Raw genomic sequence first — 21,156 nt, 5'->3', positions numbered from 1 at the left:
ACAAGTTCCCTGGTTTCTTGATTGGACGTTTATAAATTTTTAATTTTACAGTGATTTTATAATATCGATTCGCGTCTTCCGAAATATTGATGTATCGTATCGAAGCCTAACACGTAGATCTACAAATATTTCAAATAAAAATTATTTATCCTCATAGCCAAATACATAGCGAAGAATAGTTACAATACCTTCAGCAGACCAATTTGTTCCGTAGTGTCTGGAGTATACACCGGGATTGACATAATCTGTTCACCACTTCCTAGCGCGTAGTCCCTTATATTAAAATTAGCGAACCTATGCATGGCGGTTTTTCTAAATTAATATTTCTCCCACGGAGAGTATTTTAATAAGGAAATTCTTTTTCATCTCACCCAACTTCCACACACTCTTTCGTATCAGTTTCCTCAGGAAGCGGTTCACATACGACAATAAACTTTATGTTAGAGTTAATAGACTGATCCAGCATCGCGCATAAGATCCTATTTTGCAACGGGTACTTCTCTTCATGCACTCGAAACTCTGTGAACAATGCTTTCTCAGCCCCAAATTTTTCCAGCAAAGAATGAAAAAAGAAAAAAGAATGAAAAAGTCGAAGAGATTACTATCTTCTTACTTCTTCTAAAATTATATGTTAACTTCTGGTTTGGTGGTTGCGGTTTCTTCACTGAAACCGTTTCCATGTCAGCTCCACAATAACCCAGGAAACAATATTCGATGTAAAGGAGCTGATACTCTGGATTCTGCATTACGGTGCTTTTTGGGAATAAAACCAAATTCATGATTTCAATGATAATTGTGTCCTTTCCAAGCTGTAATTAGTATTTCATGAAATTCTGTTAACTTCTGTAATCTTAGTGATTGGGAAAATGAATTGGTAAAACATTTTAATTCGTACGTCATTGTCTTTATCATCAGCAATATAATCAGATGACAACTCTTCTGTAGGCGAGTCTGAAATTCATTTTTGTAAATAATCCTAATCTATGCACATCCCATATAAATTAGGGTAATCTTGTTTCGAATTATAAATTGTTATACATGCCCTTGAAAGTGAACGTAGTGCGTTCCTTATATTGTTGCCAGTTTTTATCCGCGATCACGTTGGTCACCTCGGAGATCGAATCGACTGATTTTGTCCGATCTGGCTCATCCGTTTTACCCTAAATATATCCGCGAGATCAAAATTAAAGGCTGGAAGAACAGCAAATAAATGATCTTCTAATCTTACGTTTGAGACGAAAGCATTAAATTCTACCACGCTTGGTCTCCCCATTTTAGATTCTCCGTTTGACTTCTCTGTAGTTTTCATAGGCTTCGGTCTATTCAAAATCACATCTTTAAATCTATCTAATTTTTTATTTAAAAAATGCAATACTTCTCTACAATCTCGTTCTCTGTGGTTTTTTTGAGCGTGTCATCCCACTTAACCGTAAAAGTAGATTTATGTTCATCCGTATGGAATTCCGCGTTCGAATCTAAATTGTCAGTTTTGTCTACGCTCTTTTTCACTACGGTGAAGGAAGCGTCGTCATGCTTCAACTGCGTTGTTGACAAAGGGACATCAATAGAATTTTCACCTAAATAAAACACGTGATCGATTGAGTCTATCCTATGTAGGAAACATTTTATTACCAATTATTTCCTCGCTCTGTACTTGATTCGTCAATATAAGTAGGCTCGATTATGCTCGTCGTTGTTACATCAGGCAATTTTCCGGGATCTCTGTCCTCTATTTTGGAACTTTCATCCTTTAACATCAACGGATCGTCTTTTGGTGGAACAACTTCCTTCAATTTCGGCGGTTTCTCTGGAATGAGCGTTTTCAGCGGTGGCTCTGATATTATACCGTATCTTCTTTTGAACGCTTCTACTTGCTCGATGTCACAGCTTAGTCTGACCCATAGAGACAATTGACCAAAATTCATTGCAACCGAGCAAGGGAGTACACTGTTCACGGGTATGATATAGTGAAGTTTGTTTTGTGGATAGTCCAATATATCTTTGATGCAAAGCTTCCCTTTGGCTACGATGTAGTTGTCGTTGTCGTGAAACACGTTCACTTGGAAGGTCACGAGTTCTAGAAGAATGTAATTGAAGAAGGAGAATAGGTCTGATATTCGATAGACGAACGACGAATTGAAGTTCAGCTTGGGACATTTGAGCGTGGGCGTGTAGGTTGTATCTTGATTCCAAATGTTCCAGCTCACGAACAACAACACGTTGCTAATGTCCTTTTCTCGGAAAAGGATCTGCTTAGCCTGACATACAATAAAATTTCTCATGAAATTACTTCCGGATTATTTTATTTCATATTAACGAGTTTATTTAGTACTAACGGACGTGGAAAGCTGTAAGGATACGATGTGAAGCTCCACCAGACCCTGACCATCCGCGATTACTAACGGAAATGAATCAGAAAAGGCACTCGTAGTATCGACACACTCGTTTGGACAATCGGCACTGCAGAAAGAGTCTACTTTCTGAACCTCAGATTTAGGTCCTCTATGTATAGGTTGGTATTGTATCGAGTCAATATTTCGCACGTGCTTCACGATTTCATTCACCTAAATGTTCGTGGTACAAGTTTTATCTTCTATCGACATCCTATCGGTATCGGTCGAGTTTTAATTAAATTGTAATCCTTACTGGTATCCCACTCACGGTTTTTTTGCATCTATCTAGGTATTTGATGTATTCCTGTAACGATTTATTGTTGGCGGAAGAGTTATTTCTGTTCTGCACAGTCTCACGCGTTTCTGGAGATTTGTACGGACCAGATTTGTCGTCCTGCAACTGACTTCAAAAGGTGACTTCATGAGTTTCGCGAAACGATCGAAGTTGTTGAAGTTCGTTACCGAGAAATGTTTAATGCGCCTAAAGTTCTTGGTATATAGCAGTTTCTTGTAGGTGCGAGAGAATCGTTGTGAAAAGGTGTCTTCGAGTCGATCAAGTCGTTCTTGCTCTTTATTGCCTGTCCTTTGCATTGCATTTGCGTATTGTTGAAGTTGCACGTAAGCGGTTTAATGGAATTACAGCAACATCGGTCACATTGTATATCTAGATTGCACCTCAGTAAGCTGCTACAAGTACAATCATTGTCATCAGACACTTTAACCGGTCGACTATAACTCTGCGCATTGGGCAATAATTTTCTCTTCGGCTTTTCTTGTTTACTGTAAGGATTCGAGCAATATTTTCTTGTGCTACAACCAGATCGAATCGAACTCTTTGCAACACTGCTTAATGTCGTATCATTGTTGTTGATGTCTTTCACGAATTGATACTTAACTGGTGGAATTGCACGATACGGAGTGTTGGCTTCATGGGGTATCATGTATGTATATTCTTGAAGAATATTAAACAATACGGATAATACTGCATTAGGATCCGTTGACTGAGAAGCATTGTCTTTTTTCTGTTGCTGGAGACCGACTTGAAGAGCTGCGGCTTCTTGAATTCCTTGTACAAGTGTCTCTAAGCAACTGTAACACAGTGTCTAACGATAATTACTGAAGATAGAATATTAGAAATAGAAAATGTTCGATTACAAAAGGGAAATAAAGTATAAGAAGGTACTATAATACGAAGGCATCACTTTATTACGTGTTTTATTTACCATAAATCTTATCTATATTTTATTGAAATATAATCAAATACCATTATTTAAACGAACACATGGAATTCTGCCTAAAACATCTGGAAGCTCCAGAATTTTGCTGCGTCACAATTATTAATATTGACTATGTGCGTTATTCGGAAGAACGATATTAGAATTCGTCAAATCTTCCAATTCTAACGAACAGGACATTGAAATATTTTAAATTCTCTGAACTCTGTCTATCCTATCTTAACTAAACTAGGTTCGTATGAATATATATACAAATACAGCGTTGAAATAGCGCGAAAAATAATCGAACAATTGTCAGCAATTAGAGTCACCGAAGAGCAGTTTCTCAAGCGAGACAACTTGCCTGTGTCTCTGATTCTGATCCATCACGTCACTGTAGTTGGCATCAGTAGCCATGTGTTTCTGATTAAATTTCGCTGCGTCCGTAGATGTGCTTATCTGTGCTTGTTCCAGAAGCTTCAGCATTTTATCTGGAGTCAAATAATTCTTTGTAACTATTGCAGGATCCGTACTTTGCGTCGCAATTTGTGGTTCTTCCATTTTCGATGTTTCTTTTATAGGTGTTGTAATTTCCAGATCTTTCGTGTCTACGGTGGATACGCCGGATCCATGTTCTGTCTGCACCGATCTATCCATCAATTTAATAGATTTTTGGATTGCATTCGTAGTGTTTACATGTGATGATGGTTCGCAACATCCTTTGCATTTCTGCTCTTTCCTAGCGATATCCAGCTCAAAAATCTTTTCGAGCGCGTCGCAATATTCCACTTGAATATTGCGAAGAATATTGCATTTTTCCACTTGAATGCTGGCATCTTTGTGCGATTCGCATCTGTCGATTATCATTGGTATCTTCGTCTCGGGTTGTTTCGTCGATATTGGCGTAGTCTTTGTCGTTTCCTGTTTTTCCGTCTGTGTCTGAAAACACTAGAATAACGCGTTCGTTACTTTCATTGATGCTTTGCAAATGTATCTTCATTATACGTAAAATATTAGAATATCATTATTAGAATATCAAAATTTATTTAGTCGAGTACCGAGAAAAAACACTTACTTAGTTAAAGAAGCAAACATCTGAATTGTCAGGCAGAAGACCAGCATTATTGATTCAGAAAAAAATTACACACTGACCGTTAACTGTACCGTTAAACTGTCTATATTCTTCTGTAGTTCTTCGAGTTTCCCGAGTAACTGTTCGTTCGATGTTTTCAGCGCCACGATATTAGCCTGTTCGGTGTTAAAAGCGGTTTTCAAAGTTTCTTGATCGTGAAGCTGCTCCGTGACTTTTTTCTTTAACTCCTTGTTCTCTAGCTCGACTTCGCCATATTTGGAGCTGAGGTCGATGAGCTCGCTGTTGTGCTGCTGCAATATCTTCATCTCGTTTACCAGGTCCTTTATATGCTCATCCTTCTCTCGCAGCGAAAGTTGAGAATCCTTCGCCTTTAACATCTGTTCGTCAATCTCCGCCACTCGTTTCTTCTCTGTCAGGAGCTCCGTCCTGATCGTTTCGTTGTTCCTAATTACATATTTATAACATTCTCTATTATAGTTACTCGACTTCCTATTTTATGAATAAAGACAGTGCATTTACATTTGATATTTAACATTTATCTGCTAGGAGATAGATACTTATAAGATAAAATTTATTTATAAAATAACAAAGGTTGAGGAGAGAAAGTTTAATTACGCGTGAAACTTGTGTTGGAGAATTTATAAGTTGTTTCATGCATAAAAAAAAATGCATGCATAAGAAAAAAAGAGAAAGATAAAGGATGATAATGGGATAGGTGGAACGCGATTCACACAGTTGGTCAAGTATTGTTTAGAAATATCGTTGTTGCGCATGAGTAAAGAGACGTTAAGCGTACTTCGTCTTCTCGTAAAGCTCCCTCTTCAAATCGTTGATTTGCGCATTCAACGACTCGTTCTCGTTCTCAGTGGCTATTAGCTTATCATTCAGTTGCTTCATTTGTCGCCAGACTCTTATGTACTCAACGTTCTCTGCTACTTTCTCCCTTTGGTTCATGGCTGTATAAGTAGACAATTCTTCCTCTAGTTCAGTTATCCGATTAGACATTTCTTTCTTCTGCGCTTCCAATTCCTGCTCACCAAATACAATTTTCATTACGTTTTATATCATCTCCATTCCTAATTCTAAATTTAATAAATGACAAGGTGTTTGTTCTTCGTTCAATCATTTATTAGATATTATAAATAAAAATAACGAATAAAACAGAAGGAACTCATCGATTGCTATTACCTCGATTTTATTGAGATTACATCGCGCATTGTCGTCAATACAGTGACAAGATGGTATCTTAGCGCGGCTGCTTTCACTTCGGCATGTTCTAAAACGAGGATCTCGACTCAGTGATCTATCACGATATGCCGTGGTATGAATCATAGATTGCTTGTAATATGACGCTATGGACTTACGTGCGTCCAGACGAAGGCCTCGCTTGGGGATTACGACTTCTTGATGACGATCTACCTGTTATTGTATGACTCAGCAGTTGATTTCTTAGCACCGAGACTTTATCTTTCAGCTGGAAAATCGATTGCAACATTATCGTATTAGTCGCAATAGTTGTCGACTTGAAATCTTATTCACTCTATTTTCAATCTATTTAGCTTCAAACAGATCAATGGTTCAGAAATGACTTCCTTAAGGATTAGAAGATAGAGTTGTTTTTTTTTTCACTTCTTATTTCTCAATTCTTTTTTATTGACTTTGAAAATTTTTAATTAAAATTGGAGTAGAAAAAATGTAAAAAGGAAAAATTCAACTTTTACCTTGGAGTTCTCAAGTTCAAGAGTGATTATTTTATTCTTATCCTCATAAACGTCTAAGGCAATTGTGCATGATCTTGAATTGCCAGTTGCTCTCATCAGCTTTGTTGTCAATCGTTTGATCTTATCTTCCTGACAGTTTGTTAATTTTTTTAAGTTATTTGCTTCATCAAGCAGTCGTAAATATCTGTCTTCCAGTTGGTAACGATCGAGTTTAAATACAATGTGTCGCTCCCTGGGATCTTCAATTTGTTTTATGTAAAAGTCATAAATTAAAGGAAGCCAAGTGTAATATTATTTTAATATTCCTGTCAGATACGAACCTATACTACTGCGACAAGAATCCACACAAGAACCTTCTCTCACAGGCAAAATATCTCGATTTGGATCGTCAGCCATAATTTCAAAATTCCACTATATTACCTAAAAAAAAACTACGAAAAAATAAATTATTAATAATAATTATTAATAATAGCATTCGTTTCTGATCGAAATATTCAAATATTTGTGCAAAAGTGCAAAAATAACAAATTTGAAAATTCCAAGATTTCGGAATTTTTTAATACAAAAGTTTCAATGTTAAAGATTACATGAACTTCCAAATTTAAAAATTGAAACAGGCATATTGCTATATTTTATAGAGCAGTTCGTGTAATTCGAACGCGAATGCGCGTTATGTTGTACTTTAAATTGAAGCCCCTTTTTTTCTTGTTTCGAAGTCCGTTTAAATTTTGGCGGGCAAACAGACATATCCGGCGGCGATCTTTCAATAAGGAATAATTTCTCGATAAGAGATTTTACATGTGTAGACAGAAATATCTTGATAAAATGCTCTATCGGCTTTTACCGAAACCACACCTGCCTAGAATTGTGTATAAGAGAACACAAACGTTATTCGAGGGTTATGCTCGGCAAGGTTCGTTGAACACAGTGGTTATCTCCGAACCAAAAGACTGAAATTCTGTCTTGAATTATATCCTCATTACTCCTCTATTACAAATTTTATTCTTTATAGAAAAAAGAATGTTAAATAAATTATTAAATATATCTTAACCACAAAAACAATCTATATCTCTTCCTTGTATAATAATAATAATAATATAAATATACATAGGTATACAATTTCATAATATTACTGCATAAGAAAATATTTAAAATCGATTTATGCAAATATTAAATTTCAACAAGAAAAATCAAAAGCATTTCGTATATATACATATATATATAGCACTTATAGAAGCAAATACAATAATTGAATTATTTAGCTGGTATATGCATCACACATATGCATATTTAAAATACGTGTTTCGTCGGAATATGTGGAAATGTAGGAAAATATGTATGTCATAGAGTTGATTAAGAGGAAAGAGATACGTATCCCCTTTGTGATGCGTCACCGGGTATATGGGGCAGTGCTTCGATACGCCGGTACAACCTGCACTGCACTAACCTTGGTTTGACATCGTGGAGTGTGCGTGCGAGAGAAAAGTTAAGATGGCGGCGGATGGAGATGTGATCCCTGATCAAGAAAAAGTACGAATAGTTTCGGACTTTATACTGCATTCACCGCCGGGCGAATTCAACGAGGTTTTTAATGATGTGAGAGTCTTGTTGAATAACGACAACCTGTTGAAGGAGGGTGCGTCCGGAGCATTTGCTCAGTACAACAAGGATCAGCTCACGCCTGTTAAGGTACATCATCGACCTCTCTGTGATGAACTTTTACAATTTTTTATGATAGTATCCGGGGTATCGTTTAGTATCTGTGGTAATCGAAGATCACACTATCTCAGGAAAGTGTCGGATCGAATTTCAATGGCTAGTAACGGTCCTAATCGTGCAACACGCGTTTGGAATTTCGACAGGTGACGTTGACTTTACAGTGAAATTGGAGCGCGATAATATTCACCTGGCTAATGTGATTGTTTACCTAATGTATCCTTAAATCGCTATACTGCAGTTGCTATGTGCAAATCTTAGTGGAGTTTCGATCGAAATCGTACGCTGCAGTAGGGTTAATTATAGTTACATTTTGTGCTCATTTTAATAGGAAATATTTGAGATTGATCTGTAATAATTTCTATTTCTGGTTCAAGCTTCGTTTCATTTCGAAATTTGAAAGTAATATTTATTTTGTAATTCTATGAAATAGATTTGGTTAAATTAAGGTTAGATACTAATTTATTTATAAGTGTATTTATATGATAAAATTTTTGACATTTGTGAATCTTGTGTTACATTGGTCAATTTGTTTCTGTTTTTGACTTCAGATTGATGGAAGCGAATATCCTGCTCTTATAACAGAACACAATGATTTAGGTGGACAAAGGTTTTATGATGCTCGCAGTAAGCAAAGTTTTAAATATGACCATCTTAGAAAGGAAGCACAGGATTACGAACCGTATGAACCAGATTCTGTAGCTGAACCATGGAGATCGGCTCTACAAGATGAAATAACAACTTACACTCAAAGCCATTACAGACATGGTGCATGTTCAGTTTTTGGAAAGAGTCAAGGAGGTATAGTTGTTTTTTTTGAAATTTCAGAAAATTTTAATTGTTTGAAAATTGCAATTGTAAACAAAATGTGGTTTATTCACTTACACAGGTAACATTACCCTAACGGCTTGCATAGAAGATCATCAGTTTCAACCTAAAAATTTTTGGAATGGCCGTTGGCGTTCTGTATGGACTGTTAGTTTTAGTCCAAGTTCTGGAAATGCAGAATTAAGAGGTAGCCTTAAAGTACAAGTTCATTACTATGAAGATGGAAATGTACAGCTTGTCAGTAGCAAAGAAGTAAAAGAAAGCTTACCGATCTCAAATGAGAAACAAACAGCAAAGGAATTAATACGGCTTGTTGAGGAATCAGAAAATGACTATCAAACTGCTATATCGGAAAATTATCAAACAATGTCTGATACAACCTTTAAGGCCCTACGAAGGCAATTACCTGTTATGCGAACGAAAATTGACTGGAACAAAATTGTATCGTACAGTATTGGCAAAGAGCTTAAAAGTCAATAGAAATAGATTTTTTATATAATATTAAGAGAAATAATTGAAAAGCGCATTTTGCTGCATGGGTGAAGTCTGGAGGTGTGATGTGCATGGGAGCAAATGTAACAATGCTATAAGTTTGGTTAAACATGTTTTGACTGAAACTCATGCATGCCACTCAAGGTTCCTCTGGACCCCTAAATGTATCTTGTTAATAACAAAAGTAATAAAAAGAAACATCACTGTAGCTATCGATTTTTTAAGAGCAAAAGAGAAAGAAGTACAGATATTTTAACTACAATATCTTTTTTTACCGAGCTTTTTAAATTCTGTATTAACAATTTCTAATTGCATAAAAAATATTTTTGCGATTACATTTTATTTCTAATGAATTTTATTATCAAATGCTTTGATATAATACTGGGTTTAAATGTAACAGAACATATGTATTGTTTATAAACACTCATCTTTACGATTAAAACGTCCATTATTTTACAGTATTTAAGAGATTGATTTATATATTAATCTATATATTTTGTGAATTGGTGTCTGTTTATAAATTTACTACTATTTAATAATTTACAATCGGGGTAACGGGGATCCTTGGTCTTACCTTTTGTAAGCACTTTAATTGGAATTATATTTGGTAAACCAAGTCATGTAAAATTTGTAACTGATGGCTAAAATCAAACAAACGTGAAACTTGGGGTGAAATATCGAAATCCGTTAATACATTTATTAGATACATTCAAATTGCATCAATCAGATAGTAATCTTGTACAATAATTATATTTCAGTGCAAACATTTCTAATGAACTGCATTTACTGGATTTATTTGTTGTAATTAATTACATGGATTATTGTCTTGTTGATAATTTGAATGAATAGATAATTCTACGTCATCAATTTTGTAAAATTTATAGTTTATAATCTGGAGTTGAAGTTTAATATTAAAAGATTAAATGCATCCATTTTAACTTATATTGATATAATGTTAATAGTCAACATTACAAAGTATAAGTACATGAAGTATTGCACAGTGGGAAAGAAATTGCTGTCTAACATGTGCATGTTCGGTCAGCCTAATGAAACCATCGAGTTAAAATACTTAAATCAATGGTGATTAAAATTTTAATTCATTAGTTGCACAACAATATAATTTTTTTTAAACACTTAAGCCTTGTAACACCTAAAAAGCACAATAACATGTTTAGTATATCTTTAAATGAATACTGTCATGGTTTCATGCTATGTACAAATATAATAGCATGCTGGGGCCACAGGTGATGTCAAAATATACAATATCAAATTAAATAGATATGTCTATCATCGATTCACAATCTGGTACAGAATGCCATTAAGTGTTCATAGCATTCGACACACAAAGCAAAACTTCATCATTACAAATATTGGTGGGCAAGGCCTACTATTTTTGTCCAATTTTATATTTCATAAAATATAAATTTATACATTTTTGTTAAGATGTATTGTTTTATGATAAGTATGTCTATTATGGCAAATATGTTGCAAAGTTTAATAGTACGGTATGAAATAAATGTTAATCATTGCAACTTGATTTCTGTGTTAATCATATTATAGTTGTATGAGTCATTTGTATCAAATAATGATGTTGAAAAATCTTTTGGTGCTATCGCTTACCACACATTACACAACCAGACATGTATGCGAAAACGGAAACTAACAAAGTACATAATGCATTGTACATTGTAGAATGTAGCCTATAGCCTGCTGGAGCCTTAATCTGTTCACTTTATGTTGAGGGGGTATTATGTACATATGTTATTTGAATGAATGAATGCGATGAAGCACACTACCATTTGACTTTTCAGACCTTAGGATTCGAAACATGTTTGTAATATTATTCATATTTTGTAAGTTACATCGTAATCCAAAATATTTTATTTAATCATGCTATTCGATAATTTTTAGAAAAAAAACTTTGAACAAAATACATACATAACTTAAATATAAGATCATAAAATCATTTGATCAGTTGTGAAGAAGAAGTTAAAAGAAATGTGCAGAGATATAATACAAAAAACTTAGTATACTAAATATTGCAATAATAAAATTTTATATGTAAATATGATGATACACATTATTTAAACATTGTAATTTGTGTTACGTATGTAAATTACAAATGAAGTGTTGAAGTTTCGAATCTTATCAAACTTTACAGAAAATAGTTGCCTATGATAATAAAATTAGGTATTACCTACAATCGAATGTACCGTAAAATAAGAAACGCATGTCCTTATGTAAAAACTTAAACACAGAATACATTTATCAGTTAAATTATGTATTATTAAATGTTATGATTGATTAAATAAAGTGATATAACACTTTATACTTTGACTATCAACTTAAACATCATGTTTAATTCAGAAAAAGATAAATTTTATTTTTTTCTATATGTACTTTACTTTAGATAATGGTTAATATCAACAAAATTAAAATATCAATTATTGTTGATGTTAACAAATGTAGGTAATACAACTGTGGAATTATTGAAGGTAGAAAAAAAACAAGTAAAAAATGTGTTATATAAACTTTATTTTCAAATTTTATATAACATAAACAACTAATTATGATAAATAAATGCATATAGAAATTTGCACTATACTGTCATAAAAAATAACCTTAAGATTTCTCGATTAAAAAGATAAGATAGGACAAAATATATAATATAAAATATTGTATTTGAACTAATTACTTTTTAATATTATTTTATTGTAATTTGTGGTAGTAACCCCGAAAAGCTTTCATTACTCAATGTAAACAATCATAGCGCACATGTGCTGCTGTGCATTGTTTTGAGAAAGTACTTTTAATCTCAACTATGCAATTTCAATGATTAAAGTGCTTACCTTGACTTCATCTACAACAAAGTTTTGGAACACTAATACGAACATTTCAGGATGATTATCTGTTCACATAATTAATAGACAATCTAAAAGACAATTTCACGAATTTTAACATTCACAACCATGTTTGTTTACAAGCCAGTCGTTGCTAACGTGCTAAGAATCATTGGTCACAAGGTACTGTCACGTGACTATTGACTTGATCGTAGAGTAAGTTGTGTGTCAGGAGTTTGTACGCAGGTTGTGGATAAATTTTGTGCTTAAATAAATTATTTTCAATTCACTATTAACTACGCTGTGATACTTCCTCAACAATGATTTTAATGCCAAAGGAATCCGCAAAATTAATAGATGTTTGTTCTAAGGATGTTTCCGTTGAAGAAGAAGGAATCAAAAATCTTGCTTATGCGGTAAATAACTTTTCACTATTGTTCAAATCTTTCTCATAAATTTGTTGTAATATATTTAAAAAATTAATTGTGAAATTATATCATAAATAGTGCTTGAACTTTTTTGTTGCACATTTTTAACTAACTAAGAAATGAGATAAAAAATTTAAGGATATGATTGATCACGTATAAATTAATCAATATTCTTTTTTTACAGGTTTTTGAAGCCCTTAATGATCGCAAAATAAGCGTGAACAATTTTTCACAATGTCAGTTTCACCCTTCTCCCGATGATCTAAAGGCAGTCGATTGGATATTTGTCTTGGACACATTGAATTATTCCTTTTGGAGTAAAACGAATTGTCCAAAATGGACTGTTAATGGCCAAACTGGGTATTTTGCCTTGTGTGCTGCTATTAAGAGAGCTGTAGATGTGAGTTAAAAAGTATATAAAATTATAAATAAATGACATTATCTTTAGAAGGAAAGTTAAACTATAAAAAATTTAGTTTTGGGAAGATTATCTGTCTTTTATCATATAATATGTTTTTCACGATCTTTAATTGCTTGACATCTGCACTTTTCTTTTGGTTCAGAAATTATTGATTCTTCTATAGTTTCTGTTTTTGATGAAGGTATAGATTCAGTCAATGGGTCTAATTCAGATTTTGTATCTGATTGAGTATCTTTCTTCTTTTTTACTTTTCTTCTTTTCTTTTGTTTTTTTCTTCTTTTTCCAACACTTTCAATTTTACGTGCTTCCTTTTTCTCCATCCTTGTTGAGATCTTCTTTTTCTGTTTCAGTTTCTGCTTTAATTTATTCTTGCTTAGAGCCTTTTCTTCACTCCTTTTCTTTTCTTTCTGAAGCATTTTCTGTATCTGAAATGATACTATATTTTATACCAGACAAACCTTGATATCAATATAGTTTTTTATTGATTATATAGTTTGCAGTTTTAATAACAGATAATAGAAATTTTCTTACTTTATCTTGTTTTATTACCTTAGCTGCATCCTTTTTATCACTTTCCACAAACAATGTTTCATCCTATAATTGAAGTTAAAACTATAATGTCACATTCATATTTATGATGATTTTATATTAAATTCATATAAAATACTTCATCATCGTGGAAATATTTTTTACAGCAAACGCGTTCTCTACTTCCAGGCAAGTGCCTAGCCAAATAACATCTTATATACATTTTTACATCTTCAAAAAGTCCTATAAATAAAACATTAAATTTTATCAATTTGTGAGCATAAATTTTGATGAAATTCAATAACACATACTTTTCATTCTTTCTGTTTCTCTGTCTACCTTTTCTTGGTATGCATCTATAAATTCATTCCTTTGATCTTCTATGCATTGCAACAGAAACTGTTCCTTTTCAATTTGTTTCTTTTGAAATTCTAATCTTTCTTCCCATCTATATAGCATAAAGAAACAAGTTTTATTTTTCTAACACAAAGTACGTTATAAATTTCATATATACTTCAGTTCTACGATCTTGCGTTTTTCTTCTTGTTCGTGCGCTAATCGTGTTTCTATCATTTTCTTTCGTATACGTTCCTTCCTGTTCCATTCCAAAAGAGTTTGAATTATCTTTTGCCTTCGAATATCTGTTGCTGCTATTTGTTTCTGCTGAATTATTTCTGCATGAGCTTTGCTTTTAATATACCGCATTTGTTGAGTTTCTTTCTTTTTCTCAGCCAATGCTTGTAACCTTTCATCAATTTTCCTTTGTTTCTCTTTCTGCTTTTGCAGCTTCATTTTCTCAGCCATCTTGCTTTGCGTGATCGCGGACTTTCGTAACTCCATTAATCTTTCCCTTTCTCTCAATCTAACAGAACGTTGTTTTTATGCGATACCATTCTCAGACAATAGATTCTTATATATAATTCAACACGTATCTGGTCTGAAAGAACAATGGCGCACAGTGATGCAAGAAAGTAATTTTCCAAGAGACGAAAAAGATCAATTTCATTTAATTATATCTATAATTAAGTATCGTGGATTCTTACTATAATATGACTAAAATATTATTAACGTATGTAGCTGAAACTTTTCAATTTTGCAGTTATGTCATTGTTCTTCAGGATTAGCGATATTTACTCGGTGGTTACCTCTTCACTTCTTTCTCAGCCTGTTCTTGAGCATACAAGATCGCTCTCTCCTCGATGGATTGTTTCGTTCTTCTATTCAATTCCTTCTTTATGCTATCACAGTGCAGTCTTCTTAGATACCTTCTGTACATATTGTAATCTTTCAGAGAACATTTTGCGTCTAAATTTTTAGTAACGAAGCCAGATTTGATCAAATGCCGAATGATATTCGGTTTGGAGAAGTGAGGAAGCAAATGTTTATCGTGGAGGGAGTCGTAAGTCCATTGTATCTCGTAGCCGTATGGATCGCTTAAATTAAACTCCGCGTCCGGTGTGGAGATCCATAGTTCCTCACCAAGCTTACGACGCGTGAAATTGTAAACACCCTCCGGTCCGGGAACCATTGGGATTTTCGACTCTAACGGCATTACTTTCCATTTTGGTAGTCCAAATTCTGGTACCGCGCCTTTGGGCTTAGGTATCGAATCGAAGAGCTTGTCCAGAGCCCTAATTTATACGCAAACAATTCAATATGAATAAAAATTAAGCGAGATCGAGCTGCAATAAGGAGGAAGTTCCACTTTTCAGTAATTTTAGTGAATCGACAAAAAGTAACTAAAGATCAAGTACTTCTGCGAAATTCATGGTCAATTAATAATACTCGTAGTAATAAATCTCTGCATCTTTGAATATGAAAACCACAGAGGAAGAACACCACAAGCCATATCTTTTGTTTTTTTATATGAGAGTAATTTTAGTAATTTTAACCTTTAAATAATATCAACATCAGAAAATCAATAAAATTCTACTTATCATATTTTTCTCCTATAATATTCATATGAAATTTATATTTCTCTTTCTCTTTCAATCCAAACGATTTAAATGTTTGAGCTGTCTCCTTATTGCTGGAAATCCCACAATTGATATTATATTCAAGAGTCACGTGTACTCACGTGGGTCTTTTGAGACCAATTATATCGGTCGAATATTGTTTACACGCTGGATTCATCTTATTAGCCTTAAGAAGCAACGTTTCTGACTTGACGTGTCCTCGGGAATTTGACCGTCAATAACATTTCGTGGTTACATGGGAATTTTGCATGTAATATAGGTAAAATGTCATGTTCCGACGTTCTCCACGTCCACACGTCTAGCTTCTTTTGTTCGCAAACCGTTTGTCCTGGTCGTTTCAAAAATACTTCAACACGTTGGTGTCTGTGTCGTTTCGAAAGTTACACGATTGTTGAAATAGCTACGCCATACTTTTTTTTTCTTTTTTTTCAAACAATTTACTTCGAACAGGAGGGAAAACCTATAGTCGACCCCAAGTATTATTCTCAGATAACGAGATCCGAAGCTGAGCATATTTTTCGTGGCGATACTGAAACTAGTATCCCGCTGTTAGACGAAAGAGTTAAATCCTTGAGAGATGCCGGAAAGGTTTTGTTAGAAAAGTATCAAGGTACATGATTGAAATCCCTTTCTTTTCTTCAGATCATAGTTTTGCTTATTAAGTTTATATATAATAAAGGAATCTGGTGCAAAACTTTACCGATCTTTGTTGAAGCAGAAATTAGATTTCCGTAATTAGACGAGCTTATTTCTTTTTTAAATTCCTAGTAAATCTCGAAAGAGACTCGAGCAGACTGTAAAGTTATACACTAGACTACCAAACTGTTTTACACACATGTGATAAATCATTTTTTGGAATTGAATTTTAACATCCAATTTTTAAACATTGTACCACCCGTTATATTGGGCTAACAATTTCTTTCTCTTTCTAGGTACTTTTACCAACTGTGTGAAATCGTGTTCGCGCTCAGCCGAAAAATTGCTGAAATGTATCGTGGAAGAATTTGAGTCTTATCGAGATGAGGCAGACTACAGAATTCACAAAGGTAACGATATTATTGTTAATCCTATGAAAGAGAATTATTTCCAAAAGCAAATGTAATAACAGAGTGTTTGTCTTCCAGTTAGCTTCTACAAGCGGGCACAAATACTGATAGGCGACATTTGGGCTTGTTTCAAGGGGCAGGGAATCGGTGAATTTGAAGACATAGACTGCATCACGATGTTCGCTGATTATCGTATTCCACAAGTTCTACTACACTTTGGTGCTATTCGTTATAGTAATACTCTTCTGAGCAGACTACAGTCTGGTAAGTCTATTGCGCAGTTTCTAAATCAAATTCCACATCGTTATATTTTAGAGGGTTTTTAGATAATTTTTTCTAAACGATTTGATTATAAATAACTTGTCTTTTTCATATCTTTTGTATACATAATGTCGCTTTGATATCAGTGTTCAACCAATCACGGTATAGATAGAGTCATTAGAGTTAAGTGGTAGGGTTTCCCTGTTAGATAGCATAGTATTTAATATTGCAGATATAGAATTAGAAAACGGTAGCGAAGACGAGATCGAAATTCGAGGTTGCTCTATAGAGGTTATCGAACGGGTCAAGGATGAAGTGAGAACTCTAATCGGGCGCTACCCTAATCTAGCGTTAAAAAAATCAGACATTAACGCGATATTGATCGATCATTTTCTATGGGATTATCGGCGAGAACACGCCGCTGAGTTAGAAAGTATACCGTTCCATAAAACTAGATGCATATATTACTGAGCATATCACGTGTCTCGTAATTAGTATTTAAGGAAAAAACTTTGAAAATTGCCTATCACGCGTATAATAATTTTACAAATTACATATCTAAATATACGATGTGTATGGCTATCTCATTTTATAGCTCTCCAACAAAAAGTAGTATTTTTACAATTATGAAAGATGCTGATAGAATACATATACTGATTTTATAGTTATACAGACACTTATGTACGTGCACGTATTCAAATAAAATACTCATCATATTTTAGCAGGTTTTTAAATAATTTCTTCTAAATGATTTCCGTGGTTCTTTCCTGATCCATCGTCTCGATGATCCCTAGTCCGTCCCTTTTAAAAATGAAAGGTAAAAAGCTTTGGTAATATTTTTTAGATAATAAACAGTATATTTATGTAATATCGATATAGCACAGTTTCTAGCGTACAGGTAACGTAAAGTTAAATCCATACAAATTTTGATATTTTTATTGAAGTACTTTCGTTGCCCACCGATTTTCATAATTCGTATATACACAGATACATATTTAGACGTTAATAAATAATAAATAGTAATGTCGTATATGGGAACACTATATGGTAGATTTATATATAAAACTTTGTGACTATGATTAAGAGTTCCTTCTTATATACAAAAAACAATTTCGACAGTTCGACTATGTTCCGGCGACGTGTATTTACAAATTGGTCGTAGAATATTACGAACGCGTAAAATTTAGCTGGTCGTTTCGTAGTTTCCAAAATGTTTGCTATTTAGAAAGTTACGTTCAAATTGCTCGCATATTTCGAAAGGACCACGCAAAAAATATTTTCTTTGGCTAATCACGGGTTGATATCATTTGGCACACACAATCACATCGACATTTCCTGTCGCGAATGCAATTGCTCTTGTAAATCGATCGATCGTTGAGCCTGTATTGTTTCATACAATTAATCGACTCTTTCGTTGAACGGCGTTGAAACATTCTTACGTTGAGCAAGGATGTTAACTTGTTCTACTTCTTCTAGCTTCTCGATAAAATTCTGTTCCTCGGAAATAATTTCTATCGCACTCTATAAAAAAGAAGACCAAGTTATCTGGATTTTTACATCCTTTATCTAGACGCTTTGCATGTAATATGTTAATTTAGTTTGATCCCTAAGTGAACATTCAACTTCTCTTTCTCTTTCGGTTTCCTTTTTAAGACTTTGGGCTCAATTTTACATAAACTTGCTTTAACTCTTTCTCTGCATCTGTTCCCAAAATATTATATTCGACTTTAATTTTCCAGGTAGAATTACGTTCGTGTCGTTGGACACGTCGCTCTTCCCTTGCACTACTTCCGTTTGGTTTTCCGTTATATTAGGTTGCTCCATAACGACGTGACTAGCCGGAGGTGAAGTCACTTTGTTCGGAATTTGCCTCAGGCCTTCTCGAAATTGTTTCGAAAGCGATCTGGCGGTCAGACTGTGCATCTGTCTTGGCGTTTCAACTATTTGGATCTCTGGTGTTGACGATCGCTCCTTATTCGCGTTGCTCGATTTAGTTATCTAAATAGAATAGATAAGAAACAGTCAAAATCATTTCTGATTACTTCATTGATATCTATACGATCACTTGTAACTAGTTGTGAAAAGTGTTTGCCATAATTTGTGATCTTATATCGTAATTAAAGTCTCCTTTAGATATATTTGTATAAATGAGGATGCACCGCAAATTTATATTTTTGTGAACATAATTAAAGAAATGAAAAATATGTCCCTCTAAATATCATGACGTGTACCTACTATTATACTCTGTATACTTTATGTATTTTTGCGTATTCTCGTCTCCTAATTTTGTATAAATCCATAATATTCTTTAGTCTACATATATCATAAACAATGCATCGCTGAAAATGAAGCGCCCTATACTAAAATTAGATAATTAGAATACTATAAAAAGAAAGATCTGAAGCTTCATATCTTTAAAGCTATCCAACGTATGTAATGTCTTATTTATATCAGAAACCTACATGCTACCAGCATCTTGCAAAATTACAGTCAAGGTCGATCAATTGGTATCTTTCTTTTATTAGAATTCTTTTTCTAACACTCTGCATATCGATCATTCAAAAGTCCATTCTTACCTTCGAGATAGGTCCAGGAACGGGTTCGGTCTGTTTGCTAAACGCTTCAGCGAGCCTCCTGACCGATGGCATCGACAGCACCTTATTATCAAATTCCTCTTCGCTCAGACTTTTCTTCTTGACGTCAGTCATCGATTGGTGACTCTGTTCCCTCTCAAAGGAATTGTCCGTTTCATTTTCCGAATCGTCGACCGAAGAATCGTTACTCTTAATGTTACACTTCTCCAAACTATAATTATTCGCGAGGTTTCTCACCGATCCTTTTTTAACCATTCCAAATTCGTTGTACGCATTATGATTATAGCTTTCTACCTCCTCATCCTCTTGGCTATTCGGATTCGAATAGAATTTGGCGATGTTCGGCACCGATTTCGCCGACTTCAATCCAAAATCGTTGTAACTCTCGTTCTCATACTTGTTCAGGGTTTCCGTGCTCTGTGTCAAGTTGTTATCGCCAGAAGCACGATTGCTTTCAATCACATCACCACGGTCGTTCTCATAATCGTTTCTTCGTGTTAAGTTCGATTTGTTCGACGTTCTGGTTAACCTTGGCTTGAATTCGTCATTACCTATGCTATTCAATTGAATCGTCGATTGCGTTCGTCGAATTCCATTATCGTAACCAAAAGACTTAAGGTCCAATTTATTGACCACTCTAGGCGTGGAAGTTTTAGCCGTTTTATTAGAGAATTCATTTTCGAATCCATAAGCCTTCAAGTCGATCCTCTTGATCTTGCGTGGATTTTCATCGGAATTGGACTTTTTCGTTTCTATAACGGCGTTCTCGTAATTTTCTTGATTATTCAGTTTCGCGTTGATTTCATTCTTGCTATTTTTCCTCTCGTTCTCCAGAATTTCTTCCATTCGTTGGTCGTCCCACGACATCTGCGATTCGATTTTCGAGAATCTGTCTTTGTCTCTCTCCGCCTCGTCTGAAGAGTCGTTTTGTCGAACAGGTTGTTGATATTTGTTCTCCACGTTGTTATTCTGCCATTTCGCCACCTTGGACTTCACGTCGTTGCTTCGATTCAAGATCGTCTCCGTTTCTCTGTATTGTGTTTCCTCCTGAAACAGAAAATGGTTCAGTTGAATTAAACCATCCAATATCGGGCTCGCGTTTTAGTTCACAAGATGTTTCGATGTGGCTTTTGCAGCTGTTAGTAACGTTTTTACATCTAAAACTAGTTTAATATAAGCTTCGCGTATGTACGTATATAGCCATGCATATTACACCCAATAAATTTTATCGAGAAAATTAGAAGTTGTTAGTTGTGATCAAACACCTTATAACGGAGAATGGCACCAAGGATTCTTACGTAGCATTCATTTTTCTTTTCTTTTTTTTTCGGTTCGATGATTTCCGATAAAAGTTTCTGTCGATTACAGAGCATGCAGACCTTTATCGTTTGTTAGTCGACATGCATTGAATTGGAAATGCATGTAAACGGTACTTACCGATCGGAAAAGGCATTTTTCGCAGCTATCATGCATGTGCAATGTGCATAGAACGACTTCGTATTAACAGAATGTTCTCGATCACATGTTTTATTATTTTTATTATTTTTAAGCCGCCTCTTTTACGATCTACGTGTACTATATACAAGAAAGAACGATCGTTTTGTA

At 34.2% G+C, this 21,156-nt stretch overlaps 5 protein-coding genes across 6 annotated transcripts; 2 read left to right on the top strand and 3 right to left on the bottom strand.

Moving 5' to 3' along the window:
- Nucleotide 1: 1 nt before the first annotated feature.
- On the bottom strand, nucleotides 2–12,422 carry LOC122567880. Its single transcript, XM_043727006.1, has 20 exons — nucleotides 12,307–12,422; nucleotides 6,742–6,852; nucleotides 6,422–6,660; nucleotides 6,065–6,174; nucleotides 5,889–5,976; nucleotides 5,497–5,729; nucleotides 4,760–5,144; nucleotides 3,924–4,555; nucleotides 2,856–3,482; nucleotides 2,647–2,797; nucleotides 2,337–2,564; nucleotides 1,655–2,258; nucleotides 1,376–1,577; nucleotides 1,229–1,343; nucleotides 1,043–1,160; nucleotides 896–951; nucleotides 614–809; nucleotides 372–519; nucleotides 189–294; nucleotides 2–119 (listed from the first exon to the last, which is right to left on the bottom strand). Exons 2-20 carry the CDS (start codon nucleotides 6,815–6,817, stop codon nucleotides 57–59), a joined length of 4,377 nt encoding a protein of 1,458 aa, XP_043582941.1. The 5' UTR covers nucleotides 6,818–6,852; nucleotides 12,307–12,422; the 3' UTR covers nucleotides 2–56.
- On the top strand, nucleotides 7,859–11,786 carry LOC122567698 (F-actin-capping protein subunit alpha). The gene is made up of 3 exons (XM_043726573.1): nucleotides 7,859–8,110; nucleotides 8,689–8,938; nucleotides 9,027–11,786. Exons 1-3 carry the CDS (start codon nucleotides 7,913–7,915, stop codon nucleotides 9,443–9,445), a joined length of 867 nt encoding a protein of 288 aa, XP_043582508.1. The 5' UTR covers nucleotides 7,859–7,912; the 3' UTR covers nucleotides 9,446–11,786.
- Nucleotides 12,423–12,571: 149 nt separating the features above from the next.
- LOC122567697 (queuosine salvage protein) lies at nucleotides 12,572–17,708 on the top strand. 2 transcript variants are annotated; one of them, XM_043726572.1, is made up of 6 exons: nucleotides 12,572–12,713; nucleotides 12,910–13,125; nucleotides 16,140–16,260; nucleotides 16,583–16,696; nucleotides 16,775–16,960; nucleotides 17,190–17,708. In XM_043726572.1, the coding sequence occupies exons 1-6, from the start codon at nucleotides 12,618–12,620 to the stop codon at nucleotides 17,426–17,428; spliced, it is 972 nt and encodes a 323-aa protein (XP_043582507.1). In that variant the 5' UTR covers nucleotides 12,572–12,617; the 3' UTR covers nucleotides 17,429–17,708. The 2 variants fall into 2 exon arrangements, with proteins under 2 accessions (XP_043582507.1, XP_043582506.1); XM_043726571.1 differs by having other exon boundaries at nucleotides 16,101–16,260; nucleotides 17,190–17,707.
- On the bottom strand, nucleotides 13,498–16,092 carry LOC122567704 (fibrous sheath-interacting protein 2). Its single transcript, XM_043726581.1, has 6 exons — nucleotides 15,752–16,092; nucleotides 14,820–15,305; nucleotides 14,189–14,536; nucleotides 13,986–14,122; nucleotides 13,814–13,917; nucleotides 13,498–13,740 (listed from the first exon to the last, which is right to left on the bottom strand). The coding sequence occupies exons 1-6, from the start codon at nucleotides 15,805–15,807 to the stop codon at nucleotides 13,612–13,614; spliced, it is 1,260 nt and encodes a 419-aa protein (XP_043582516.1). The 5' UTR covers nucleotides 15,808–16,092; the 3' UTR covers nucleotides 13,498–13,611.
- Nucleotides 17,709–18,363: 655 nt separating the features above from the next.
- Nucleotides 18,364–21,130, bottom strand: LOC122567694 (probable serine/threonine-protein kinase clkA). The gene is made up of 3 exons (XM_043726561.1): nucleotides 20,989–21,130; nucleotides 19,534–20,598; nucleotides 18,364–18,955 (listed from the first exon to the last, which is right to left on the bottom strand). The coding sequence occupies exons 1-3, from the start codon at nucleotides 21,022–21,024 to the stop codon at nucleotides 18,641–18,643; spliced, it is 1,416 nt and encodes a 471-aa protein (XP_043582496.1). The 5' UTR covers nucleotides 21,025–21,130; the 3' UTR covers nucleotides 18,364–18,640.
- Nucleotides 21,131–21,156: the final 26 nt, after the last annotated feature.

This window comes from Bombus pyrosoma, linkage group LG5, assembly GCF_014825855.1.
Source record: "Bombus pyrosoma isolate SC7728 linkage group LG5, ASM1482585v1, whole genome shotgun sequence".
Taxonomy (NCBI): domain Eukaryota; kingdom Metazoa; phylum Arthropoda; class Insecta; order Hymenoptera; family Apidae; genus Bombus; species Bombus pyrosoma.
Note: the sequence above shows the minus strand (reverse complement) of the source record. Positions and strands in the feature narration are given on the sequence as shown.

Bases quoted from the DNA above. Each gene is read 5' to 3' on its own strand.
- LOC122567880 (XM_043727006.1), bottom strand. From the start codon at position 6,817: ATGGCTGACGATCCAAATCGAGATATTTTGCCTGTGAGAGAAGGTTCT. The intron at 3,483-3,923 runs ACAATTGTTCGA...ACTGTGTTACAG, and splicing joins TTCGGTGACTCTAATTGCTG to TTGCTTAGAGACACTTGTAC. The intron at 1,578-1,654 runs GTACAGAGCGAG...TGTTTTATTTAG, and splicing joins TACTTATATTGACGAATCAA to GTGAAAATTCTATTGATGTC.
- LOC122567704 (XM_043726581.1), bottom strand. From the start codon at position 15,807: ATGAATCCAGCGTGTAAACAATATTCGACCGATATAATTGGTCTCAAA. The intron at 15,306-15,751 runs GTGAGTACACGT...CGTATAAATTAG, and splicing joins ATTGGTCTCAAAAGACCCAC to GGCTCTGGACAAGCTCTTCG. The intron at 13,741-13,813 runs GTATTTTATATG...CTTCAATTATAG, and splicing joins AATATTTCCACGATGATGAA to GATGAAACATTGTTTGTGGA.
- LOC122567694 (XM_043726561.1), bottom strand. From the start codon at position 21,024: ATGCATGATAGCTGCGAAAAATGCCTTTTCCGATCG. The intron at 20,599-20,988 runs GTAAGTACCGTT...TTTCTGTTTCAG, and splicing joins AAAAATGCCTTTTCCGATCG to GAGGAAACACAATACAGAGA. The intron at 18,956-19,533 runs GTAAGAATGGAC...TATTCTATTTAG, and splicing joins TTCCTGGACCTATCTCGAAG to ATAACTAAATCGAGCAACGC.
- LOC122567698 (XM_043726573.1), top strand. From the start codon at position 7,913: ATGGCGGCGGATGGAGATGTGATCCCTGATCAAGAAAAAGTACGAATA. The intron at 8,111-8,688 runs GTACATCATCGA...TTTTGACTTCAG, and splicing joins ATCAGCTCACGCCTGTTAAG to ATTGATGGAAGCGAATATCC. The intron at 8,939-9,026 runs GTATAGTTGTTT...TCACTTACACAG, and splicing joins TTTTGGAAAGAGTCAAGGAG to GTAACATTACCCTAACGGCT.
- LOC122567697 (XM_043726571.1), top strand. From the start codon at position 12,618: ATGATTTTAATGCCAAAGGAATCCGCAAAATTAATAGATGTTTGTTCT. The intron at 12,714-12,909 runs GTAAATAACTTT...CTTTTTTTACAG, and splicing joins TCAAAAATCTTGCTTATGCG to GTTTTTGAAGCCCTTAATGA. The intron at 16,961-17,189 runs GTAAGTCTATTG...TTAATATTGCAG, and splicing joins TCTGAGCAGACTACAGTCTG to ATATAGAATTAGAAAACGGT.